The 12,658-nt window shown below is 47.0% G+C and overlaps 1 protein-coding gene across 1 annotated transcript; it reads left to right on the top strand.

The window, feature by feature from the left end:
* The first annotated feature begins 1,668 nt into the window (after positions 1–1,668).
* LOC142466253 (olfactory receptor 1500-like) lies at positions 1,669–2,653 on the top strand. Its single transcript, XM_075571184.1, has one exon. It carries the CDS (start codon positions 1,724–1,726, stop codon positions 2,651–2,653), a length of 930 nt encoding a protein of 309 aa, XP_075427299.1. The 5' UTR covers positions 1,669–1,723.
* Positions 2,654–12,658: the final 10,005 nt, after the last annotated feature.

The following is a 12,658-nucleotide window of genomic DNA, read 5'->3' as shown; positions in this document are numbered from 1 at the left end:
TTGATAACCCTTCTACATTTATTTGTATATTGGTTCATCATGTGTGTGTATATACCGTATATATATATATATATATATATATATATATATATATATATATATATGTATATGTATATGTATAGGGATACCGGCACCTCATAAAGGGGCCTGTATCTCGGGGAGCAGGTGGTCCCCGGACCTGAAACCAACGCGGTTCATCTCCGGAGACCCCCTGCACATCTACACTATGAATAAAAATGTATTTTAAATTTATTTATTTATATTCATGTATTTATTTATTTAGATTTTTTTTTTTTTTGGGCGGCTGCTATGTGTGAATTTTTTTTATTGTGGGTAGCGGGGGTGGGTTAAGGGGGTATTAGCCCCAACGATGGTTGTTTAGGGCTTGCAGGGGGGTATCGGGAGGGGTTAACCCCTTCACGACCGTAGCGGTATTAACTGCTATGGCCGTGAAGGGGTTAAGTGCACCCACAACTTGCGGGGGGCAAGTCCTAAACTCACACCAAGGGCCAAATACCCCCTTCACCCACCCCCGCTACCCACAATAAAGCAGGCACGGTGGGTTAACCCCTTCATTGCCTTAGCGGCTATCAGCTATGGTAATGCAGCAGCATTTCTGTATTTTAATAATATTGTGCAATAGCTTTGATTTGTGGCTCAGGGAACCCCCTGCTCACTGTACAATATTATTAAAAATACAGTCATGCTGCTTCGTTACCATAGCACATAGCCGAAAAGGTAAGGAATGAGTGTTTATTTATATATTTGTTTTATTCATACTGTAGATGTGCAGGGGGTCTCCGGAGCTGAACCGCTGTGGTTTTAGGTCCGGGGACCCCCTGCTTCCCGAGATACAGGCCCCTTTATGGGGTGCCGGTATCCCTCTGCTTGGTTTACATGCCGCGGTCACGTGATCGGGACCTTTAAATGCAGAGGGATACCGGCACCTCATAAAGGGGGCTGTATCTCGGGAAGCAGGGGTTCCCCGGACCTGAAACCAATGCGGTTCAGCTCCGGAGACCCCCTGCACATCTACACTATGAATACAAATGTAATTTAAATCATTTTTAATGTGCCGATGTTTGCGCAGAGAGAGCAGCGGATCTCTCTCTGCTGCAAATACATCTCGCCAGGGGACGGCCTATAGTATCATTGATGTGCATATACAGTACTGTTTGTGTATGTTAGGGGTTATAGGGGTTGTTGTTATACAGTATATACTGTATATATACAGTATATACTGCATTACAATTCATGAATTTCTCGGCTTCAAAGACAACAGCTCGCAAACGCCCCCATGAGTTTTTACACGGCATTGCAGTATTGCAGCCAGCGGGAATAAAATGCTTAAATCACAGCCGCGAAAATAACGCAATACACCCCGGCAGAAAACGACACAAAACCGCAGATAACCGGGATAATCTGAAATTCGCGGAGCTAGCCGAGTTAGAATAAAGTTGGTCGCCACTGTAAGTGTGTTAGTAAATGTGTGAGGAGGAGTTAAACAGCATAAGGCGTCTGTACTAGGTATCTTCAGCTGTAACTGGAGGAGGGTGATAATAATACTCTAAGTATAACAAGCATAACAGAGTTTATACATTATAGTATTAGTAGACAATAAACCCCTTGACTTGTGCCTAGAAAATATTTGCTCTGTTTGATGCTCTTGATAACCTATTTCACCTCTGATACAGGTTCAGAGAAGCTATTATGTCCGGTGAGAATGTGTGAGGACAACCAAACCACGGTCACTGAATTCTTACTTCTTGGATTCCAGGGTCTTCAGAACTTCAAGAGTCCAATCTTCCTTCTGTTCCTTCTGATTTACATTGTGATATTAATTGGAAATCTCTTAATAATCGTAGTGGTGTCAACTAATCACTATCTCAGCCATCCCATGTACTTCTTCCTTAAACACCTGGCTTTAGCTGACATCTTGTTCACCACCAATGTTGAACCTCAGTTGCTACATGTCTTATTGAGAGAAGGAAGCAGCTTATCCGTAACTGGCTGTATCTCCCAATATTACTTCCATACCTTATTTTTGTTTGCACAGTCCTTCCTTCTCACAGTGATGTCCTTTGATCGATATCTGGCCATTTGTAACCCATTGCGTTATGCCGTTATTATGGACCTTAAACATTGTGTCCACCTGGTTTTCTGGTCGTGGTTCTTTGCTTTCGTTCTAATTTCCATTGAAATTATAATGATATGTCAGCTGCAGTACTGTGATTCCAATATCATGGACCATTTCTTTTGCGATGTTGCTCTAATCCTAGAACTTTCGTCCTCTGACATTTTTATACTACAATGGTTAGACTTTGTGTTGTCCATCCTTGTGCATTTGTTCCCATTTGTGTTCATCATTGTATCATATGTCTTTATCTTCATCGCCATCTTCAAGATCTCGTCCAGCACGGGCAGGAAGAAAGCCTTCTCCACCTGCAGCTCTCACCTGGTAGTTGTGTGCACATTTTTTGGGACTCTGATCACTATATATATGGTGCCATCTGTGGGAAACTCATTTAATGAAAACAAATTGAGATCTCTGATATACACCGTGCTGTCCCCATTTGTTAATCCCATTATATACAGCCTGCGGAACCAGGATATCAGGGAAGCATTGAAGAAACTGCTTCATAAAACCATATAGCTAAAAATGGATTGAGCCAAATCACAGAGAGATAAATACGCTCACAATCTGCTGTTTTGATATACTGTACAGTTTGCCATTTGTGAGTAATTTGGAATGTGTCTCAATATCATTATACTAATGAGGTTTTGCTTTTCTTGCATCCGCATGCAATATGGAACATTTTTATGGAAGCAAAGGAGAAGAGTGAGAAACTATATACTGTATGAAGCAATAGGATAGGTTAGGCAAACATTACTGTAAAAATAGATGTTCAGCACTGTAATAAAAATATAACATAATATGTTCATGTAACAGGGACTTATCCCTGTTTAAATAAAGCCGCCTCAAAGCTCTGTGAATCCATCAGAGCGTTAGTTAATTGCAGCCACTCAATGAACTAGTCTCCACCTGGACTAATGAGAGCTCTGTAAAAAGCTTCATGTGAGAAACAGGAGAGAGATTCCTTAGCTCACATTTGGGCTGACAGAAGGAGAGCACAGAAGCCTGCACACAGACTGTCTTGAGTACACAGGCTGTGCTGAGATCAAGACTCCCAGAGACCTATATTTCCTGGACACAGGGGACCCAGGAACCTGCCAGAGACTGACATGGAGGGCCACCTGCTTAAGGTACTTCCTGAGACTTTGGGGTGATAGGCTGGTAATGGGAATATCCTTCCAGTCCTGCAGATAGGGTCTGGGAAGTAAGTTAAGGGATAGGGGTTTGTTATTTTGTTGTTTTTGTATGTTTTGCCTGGATAAAGGAACAGGCTCAATAAAGCCAAGATACTGCTGCGGCCGAGTTTATTCGAGCATTTGCCCGTTCTCGGCCGCAGCAGTAAACTGGCGCGCGCCCGAGGGTGCCGGGCGCGCGCCGAAGCAGCGGAAGAGCGCCCTCCGATCGGGGCGCTCTCCCTCCCGCTGCCGGGTCCGTCGGGTCCCCCGGAACCCCCTGCCGCCGTCCCCCACATCGCGGGACACCAGGGCTCCCTCGGGGAGCCCTGGACGCGCGTGCAGGGGGCGCAGGCTCCCGATGACGCGTGACGCGCGGCACGCCGAGGGGCGGCCACTAGCAAGCCGGGAAATCTCCCGGCTTGCGGAACTGGCCGCAGTGCAATAAACTGTGTCGGTAGTGTATAATTTTCACCCAAATCGGTCTCCATGATATGTACCTCTGCACACATCTCTTACAGTTCACATCTATTTACATTCGATTCTATGCCACTAAAATAAACACGTTGGTGCTCTGTTGGATGTTGGATATTCAGATATATTTATATATACAGTGATGTGAAAAAGAAAGTACACCTTCATTCCATGTTTTACATATCAGGACATACTGTGGCGACAATCTTTATTGAAACTTTTGCCCTTCTTGTCCCGTGGGTCTTTTCGGGCTGGCGCCGAACTTGGCCACGCGCCAGCCCATCTTAGCCGCATCTTCCCCTCCCCCTTCCCTTCCCCTCGCGACCCCCTGGCTGTTCCGCCCCGCTCCACACTCCAAATTTTAACGTACCCCCTTACCTGCAGCCTCCTTCGGGGATGCCTGGCGTCTTCAGGGATGCAAACAAATGGCCAAAAAGGAGAAGCCATGTGTGAAAAACTAAGTACACCTTATTATTTAATAGCTTTTAGAACCACCTTTAGCAGCAATAACTTGAAATTATCGTTTTCTGTATGACTTTATGAGTCTCTCACATCGTTGTGGAGGAATTTTGGCCCACTCTTCTTTACAACGTTGCTTCAGTTCATTGAGGTTTGTGGGCAATTGTTTATTCACAGCTCTCTTAAGGTCCAGCCACAGCATTTCATTCGGGTTGAGGTCTGGACTTTGACTGGGCCATTACAACACCTTGATTATTTTCTTTTTCAGCCATTCTGTTGTAGATTTGCTGGTGTGCTTGGGATCATTGTCCTGTTGCATGACCCAATTTCGGCCAAGCTTTAGCTGTCGGACAGATGGCCTCACATTTCACTCTAAATACTTTGGTATACAGAGGAGTTCATGGTCAACACAATGACTGCAAGGTTCCCAGTTCCTATAGCTGCAAAAACAAGTCCAAATCATCACCCCTCCACCACCGTGCTTGACAGTTGATATGAGGTGTTTCTGCTGATATGCTGTGTTTGGTTTTCGCCAAACGTGGCGCTGTGTATTATGGCCAAACATCTCCACTTTGGTCTCGTCTGTCCAAAGGACGTTGCTCCAGAAGTTTGGTTTGTTCAGATGCAACTTTGCAAACCTAAGCCGTGCTGCCACGTTCTTTTTAGATAGAAGAGGTTTTCTCCTGGCAACCCTTCCAAACAAACCATACTTATTCAGTCTTTTTCTAATTGTACTGTAATGAACTTTAACATTTAACATGCTAACTGAGGCCTGTAGAGTCTGAGATGTAACTCAGGTATTTTGCAATTTCTGTGAACATTGCACGGTCTTACCTTGGGGTAAATTTGCTGGGATGTTGTGATGGTTCAGGGGCTTCCTTCCCCTTCTTTCTCTCCTTCTGTCCCCTCTCTGGCCAATCCCTCTGCTTCTACCCACTCCTGTCCCGCTCCGTCTTCCTCACTCACTGCCCCATTGCCTCAGCGCATGCCCCGCAGGTTGCACGCACCCGCACGGTCCCCGAGCCCCTGAGGCAACACTCCCCGCTCCCTGTCACTCCCTGTGCCGGCTGCCTGTACCTCACCTCCGGTGGTGGTCCCGTCCGGCCCTCTGCTCTTCTCCGCTGGGATGCCCGCGGCGCACCGCGCGGCTGGTGACGCAGCCTGTGCGCACACACCCTCGGCTTACAGAGGGTGCGCGCACACGCTCCTCTAAGCCCTGTCACGCTCCTGACTCCTCCCCCCATTCCTTGCAGGCGATCTCACTCTCTGACCCTTCTGTCTCCTCCTCTTCTCTCCCTGACCTATCCTTGTTGTCTCCCACTTCTCTCTCTGCTCCTCCCCTCTCTCCTATTGGTGTGTCTCCCTTTATAATCCCTGTCTGTCCTCTCTATCGTCGCTCTGCATAGTTCCTGTTTCCCTGTGTGTGCTGACCTATGCTGTGCTCCCTCTGTGTCCTTGCTGTATCCTGCTCCTGTGTTTCTTTGGATTTCCCTGGCTTTGACCCCTGCTTGTCCTGGACTACCTTGCTCTCTGTACCCCTTGAACCTAGCTACGTACTCTACCTTGCTGACCTCTGGAATCCTTGGACCTGGCTTTGAACTCTGACTACTCTACTCTCTGGACCCCTGGACATTGGCACATGGACACGACCATTCTTACGCTTAACCCTACAAGACGTTGCAAGTATCTTAACCACTCTCTCAACAGGCCCAGCAACGCTATACCACACTCCGGGCTTGCTCCCACTGCTGTGGGTGTGTGGTGTAATACCGTTCCCACCTCAGTACTGGGGTCTTGCCAGGTCTGCGGGCATACAGGCGTGACAGATGTCCACTCCTGGGAAGATTGTTAACTGTCTTGAATGTTTTCCACTTTTGAATAATCTTTCTCACTGTAGAATGATGGACTTTAAATTGTTTGGTAATGGCCTTATAACCCTTCCCAGATTGATGGGCAGCAACAATTGCTTCTCTAAAATCATTGATGATGTATTTCCTCCTTGGCATTGTGTTAACACACACCTGAATGCTCCAGACCAGCAAACTGCTAAAACTTCGGCTTTTATTGAGGTGGTCACATTTGCTGATGATCAATTAATCAAGGGAATTTGATTAGCAGCACCTCTCTGCTACTTAGCATCTTAATTCTTATGGAAGCAGTAAGGGTGTACTTGGTTTCTCACACATAGCTTCTTCATTTTGGCTTTATTTTTGTTAAATAAATCATGACACAGTGTAATATGTCATGTGTTGTTGTTCATCTGAGGTTGTATTTACCTAATTTTTAGATCTGCTAAGGAACAGATGATTGTTATTATGGGGGCTATGCACTAAGCTCAATGGCTTTGCGTTCTGATTTGGCCAAAAAGCAGGTTCGTTAAAAAGTGAAGCTGGGGACGCGATGCACTAAGGCCTTGAGGCCATTTTTTAACGTACCTGCTCAAAATAGCTCAAAACAGCCACAGCGTACGTGATGCTTTTTTTCATTCTGCTAGCGTTCTTAACCTTTACGTACTCTAGCTGATAGAAAAAAAAGCCGCTTGTAACATTTGCATTGGAGATTTGCCATCTCCATGCAAGGCTGTTACAGGCGATCGTACACTAAATAAAAACATTTTAATAATAGTGTACATGAGCAGGGGGTCTCCGGAGCTGAACCGCATTGGTTTCAGGTCCGAGGACCGCCTACTTCAGGAGATATAGGCCCCGTTATGGGGTGCCGGCATCCCCTGCAGTTTAAAGCTCCCGCGTCACGTGACCGGGTTATTTACATTCTCGTGACGCATGGGTGACGCGGGGAACTAGGGCAGCCTCGTCTCTTGTCTCCGCCACCTCCGTTAGTGTTCCCGGAGTGGCACCCCGCGTGGTCTCGATCAATAGCCATGGCTCGTTAGGCCACAGGTAGTACGTGCCACATTTAGGGCATCGTGCTTTCGTGCTTGGGACCGGTCCGGGTGTCCCGCAGTGGACGCACAGGCACCGGAGGTACTCATGGCCCTCAATCTCCACTACCAGTAAGCCTCCTGGAAGCTGGTAAATCGTGGTGCTCAGTTCTGACATAGTTAGTTCAGGGGTGGAACAGTTCAATGTTTCAGCTCCTTGCTCTCCGAATGTCAGACAGAAGTGAAGCTCCTCGCTCTCACTTCCTGTCCCTCCCTTTGCTGGGGAGGACTCTTCTGATTGGCTTTCCTTGTGCCCCTGCCTCTGGTGGAAATAAGAGGAGGGGCACTCCTTCTCTCAGTGTGACGTGGCCTTGTCTGTTGGCCAGTCACAGCACAGGTGGGTGGGCTTTCGGCTTTCGCGCCGCTCCGCTCCTCTTGCAGGGAATCTGGGTTTGGCGCCAAACCCCTGCACATCTCTTTCCACATTTCTCACACAGTCTCTTTGCACGATTCACGTGCGCACTCCAGGATTGGCGGGAGTCGCCATTTTAGTTCGGCTGCTAACTGCTGGGCCGTGGATGGATTATTTCTTGCTCCACGGAGCATATGTAGTGACGGCCGCCATCTTTGATGAGCCCACCAAATGTATCTCACCGCTATTCTCAGTGTTTAGTGCAAACCTCATTCCTAGACACTGACTATGCTCACTGACACTCTCTGATGCTCTCTGCATGCTATCTCTCATTGCTTTACCCACAAGTATGATGTGGCATACCCCAGGCTAGGCAGAACTCCTTCTCTATGCACCGCACTCGCTGACGGTTCCTACAAGTGCTCTGTGGTGTGTTTTATGTGGGTGCTGGCTAGTGTACCGGGCATCTCCCTAAGTACGGGCGTCTCCTACTGTTGGCCACTCATAGTGCGGGCCCTGGGCCATGGTCCCTGGACTAGTTAACAGGCTAACCCCCCAGTTGCCTCACACTATCTGCCTCAAGGGACTAGGACAGCAATAGCCATACACCCATCTTACATCACCCATCTAGGGCACCCAGGGCGTACTGTGCGGGAGTCCACGCTCCCCTGACTACCCCTGGTATGATATGCCCTACCCTCCATAGCACTTGTTCGGAAAGTGCACTTCACTCCTCCCGTTCTGCTTCGCTGAAAGCCTGACCTGTTTGGGATCTCAGCAGCTCGCCTCCAAATGTAACCATGTTCCCCCCTCCCAGATGCAGATGTCTATCTAGGGTGTATTGAGGGCTGGCTACATGTACTTGGGTGGTCCGTGCCTGCTTGGAACAGGAGGGCCTGAGTCTCCCGCATTGGTGTTGGGGACAACAGGACCAGGCTTCTGGGGTATTGGCCTTCATTCTTTAGCAACGGTGCAGCACCTCCATTCTCTATAATCCCCAGGGATGTGGGGTAGGACCCTTACATAGAAAGAACCCTGGTTCCAGGGTGAATGCTCCAGAACTCACACACAGTCTTAGGTAAAACAGCAGCAATGTCTTTATTTTTTGGTAACACTTTGAGGTAGTACACAGCAGTTCATGCACTTCCGCAGTTCCACTAAAGCAGTGCTCCCAATTGTAATCCCTCCTTCTCTCCTCTCCTTCTCCTCCAGACTGTATCCCTGCAGGATGGTCTGGATGGGGCCTCAATACCCCTGCCTCCACTCCCCCCAAGGTAGGCTCTCTGGGTGAGGCTAGATGACTTTCCCCTCACCCCCTGAACAGGGTGAGGGGCATTGGTCCACCTCTATAGTTTGGTCCGCTCTACTCAGAGGGGCTCTGAGTATCTCCTCCAAGCACCGTTCTCACTCTACATGTGGTCTCTCAGTTCATTCATACTGTAGCTCTGCTGGACCCTACTCCGCTTCAGACCAGCATGTCACTCCTAGCTCGCAGGATATCACTCCACAGACTGACAGGTTGAACGCTCAACCTTCACAGGGTCATCTCTCTCTCTCTCAGCACTCTCAGGCTGACGGTTCTTCCACTGCAGAGAACAGACACACTGCTCTCCAGACTCTGACTCTCCAGCCAGACACTCCACTCCAACCAGGCAGCTTTCAGAACTGACTGAACCAACTGACACACCACACACACAGGACAGCCCACTAAATAGAATTCAGCCCTGCCTCTCATGATGTCAGCAGGACCTCCCCTCTGTCTAGGCCTGCACAGAGTCAGGGGGCCCCTCCTCTATCACTCCAGGCAGGGCTTGAAGGGGGAAAACCCATGGTCACTACTGGCACCTGCCCATACCAGGGCTTACTCCAGTAGGAGAAGGATAAGTAGCCCGTTCTTACTTACAGGGGGCTACACATAAAAACAAGAAACAGTATGGCATTCAGATATCCAAAGGGAACTACACCAAAGACACTGAGTCCCAACTTCCAATAAACCCCCTGGAAGAAGTCTGTTGAGACGAAACTCGCTGGGACATTCTTTATCTCTTATACAGATTGCATAAGACCTTTGGGAGTCCATTTGGGGCACTGCTACCTCCTCCTATCTGTATCCCCTGGTATATGGCCATTGCTGGGGTTTATTGGGAGTTGGGACTCAGTGTCTTTGGTGTAGTTCCCTTTGGATATCTGAATGCTATACTGTTTCTTGTTTTTATGTTATAAAGATTTTTTTATTTATTTTTTCCTGCGTCCTTTTCCTTCCTTTTCTCGGGATTATCCTGTTATTCCAGAATCATCATTATAAATTGGTTACTTTGACAACCATAAGCTTTTATACTTTCACATAGAATGTGAGTGCACATTTTGCTTTATTATTTCAATAATACCTATATGTACATTATTACACTATTTGTGGTTTTTATCTGTTCCATTGAGAGTATCCTGGTAACGGTGACCCTGTACAACACTGCAAGTCCTGTTGTTGGAGACGGTGTGCATTATCGGAAGTGTCCTGTTCACGGAGAACCTGAAAGCATCAGTGTGGTTAAACTTAGTAACCGAAATGCCCGATTGACTTCATAAAATGTGAGTGCAATACTTCTTCTTGCTCAAAGTGCATCATACAATATTACACTATTGTGTTTTTTCTTCCCTTTTTTATTTATACTTTAATGAGACTGTGCGCATTGGAAACCCCTCTTTTACACCCCTTTTGAGCCCTGCCCTCTCTCTAGCAGTGCACCAATTGTATCTAGTGACTTCCTGGTCACATGATCTTTCCTAAAATATACTGGACACCTAACAAGCTCCTATTGAACCCCCAAAATAACCACAACCTGCCGTGAAGTTGGCTCAGGGGCTTACAACAATTTTGGCCAAAAATGTCAAACTAAAAGACCATTTTACTTAATAGATATTTATACATATAGATTTAGGCACTGTACCGTGTATGAGTTTCACTGGATGTGCTAAAACTGAGCTTTGTCTGTGTTTTATGTTCTGTCTCTGGTTTTAAATACACATGATCTTTCCCACAGAACTTTGCATCTTTGATCCTTTTCTTCCTCAAAGCCAGCCATTTAGTGAACCCACGAGCCGAATATTCGCCGATCGATCACAGGAGAACGAATCGATCTGCAACTTCGCTATTTACTTATCATTGTGTGGATTGTATTGATGCACATATTAAAGGGGAAAAATAAAAAAAAAACGTCAGCTTGGACGCTGCATTAAAGGCCAATTACATAACATCAAATCATATTTTCTCCCGGAGACAGCATTGTGTTATAACACTATAACACAACATTACTGTATAACACTATAACACAATATTATAACACTATAACACAATAACACAATACTATTGTCAAGGGTTGATCTTCGGCTGGAGAGGATCCCAGTGGCAGGAACAGGAGGGAGCGTGGTTGTGACGGGAGCTTTGGGACAGGCTATAATAATACACCAAATAACTAGGTTGAACTGAACGAGGCTTAGATATAATAAAGTATATTTATTCCTTAAATAGGTGAACACAGCAATATCGTACAGTAACAGGCAAGAAGTAACACTTACTTGGGGATGGGGAATGAGAAGTATCAAGTAGCAATTCTCCAGCAATCAGGTAACAATCAAGATGGTATCAGAAGACAAAGGGTATAGGGTTGACCACAGTTTATATATCTTTTCAACCCTATTCTTAACATTAAGTACAGGCTCTTGGATAGCAATTACCTGTAGCCAATCTTTAACGTGGGAACACATTTTAATCCATGCCCCCCAGCTAGTTAGCTCATGCGCACTAGGACCCTGAGGGTCTAATTTCTGTAGCCCCACATTTACATCAGGGATGCCAGCCAGTCTAGCAAAAGGGATATCTGGCAGGATGCCCCTTGTTCACAGGTGTAAAACATGACACTCACAAACCACTCTAGTTTGAGGCGTCTCCGCCTTCAGGAAAACAGGGAAGGTGACAAAATCCTTTGAACAGTACTTAAGTCCTAGACATTGGGTCACCTCTCTGACCATTTGCTTCCCTTTGTGCAAAGGAATTTCCTCTGATTTTTATCCCTGCCTTGGGATACAGTATTAAAGGTAAAATACAAACATATTAAAATATCCGGTTCCGTTGGATCTAGCAGGTCCAAACTACCAAGATCTCAATGCCGGAACTGGGACACCATATGGTCCAAGTTTCAACCCGCTACGACCTTCGTAACCGGAGTTACACAAATACAACTTAAACCGTTTCCTATTTTAATACAAAAATCTCAGCTGTAAATGAAATCACGGTTTTTCACTAAATCCCCATTGGAAACAACGGGCTCCGCCGCCATAGACTTTTAATGGCAAACCGCCGCCGTTGGCGGCTATGGGAATCCGCCACCATAGACTTTCAACGGGGCATCGCCGCCGTTGAAGCCTATGGGGTTTCTCCGCCATAGCCGGTCAATGGAAATTGTCCGCCATTAAAGTCTATGGGAGAATTCCCGAACCTTTAAGGGGGCCCATACTCCATCGGGTTGGTTCGAGAGGGTCAAGGATGGTTCTGCAGCCATGCCGGAACAGTGCCTACAGGTACCCCAAACCCTGGTCCTCGGGACCCTCCGGAACCGGAGATACGGGTTCATGATTTGTAGCTTTTCTGACTTAGTCATTTTCTTGAGCTGCTTCTGCCACCGTCATTGGAACCTATGGCGAGACCCGCTCTCTGCAGCTCGACCCTTTCCAGGGGTCCTGGATTCGGGGACCCGGTGGTGGTTGAGTGGGGGGAGGTCTAGGAACTAGGGGCAAAAATAATTTTATTTCTGGGTGCCCTAGAACCGAAGATTCCCACGCCACTTGACGTTGAACTTGACTAATCAGTGATCAAAGCTCTTTTTCAGACAAAGTATCCGCTTTGCGGTTTTGCGGTTTGGACGGCAGCCAACTCGTTCCTGGAAAGCGCCGTCGAGGAATCTCCTTGAAGTCAATGAGCCCATTGACTTACAATGGGAAACCGCTGCTCCTTCTCTCGGACGCCACCTGCTGGTCTTCGAGGGGAACAGGTCCAAAACAGCTAGATCCGCCATTGAAATGCATGGAGCTCTAATGGCGGCCTATGGGACTCTGCTAAATGGTGCCTGAAA

The sequence above is a fragment of the Ascaphus truei genome, chromosome 14 (genome assembly GCF_040206685.1).
Source record: "Ascaphus truei isolate aAscTru1 chromosome 14, aAscTru1.hap1, whole genome shotgun sequence".
Taxonomy (NCBI): domain Eukaryota; kingdom Metazoa; phylum Chordata; class Amphibia; order Anura; family Ascaphidae; genus Ascaphus; species Ascaphus truei.
The sequence above is the reverse complement of the archived record's forward strand: the minus strand, read 5'-3'. Positions and strand labels throughout refer to the sequence as shown.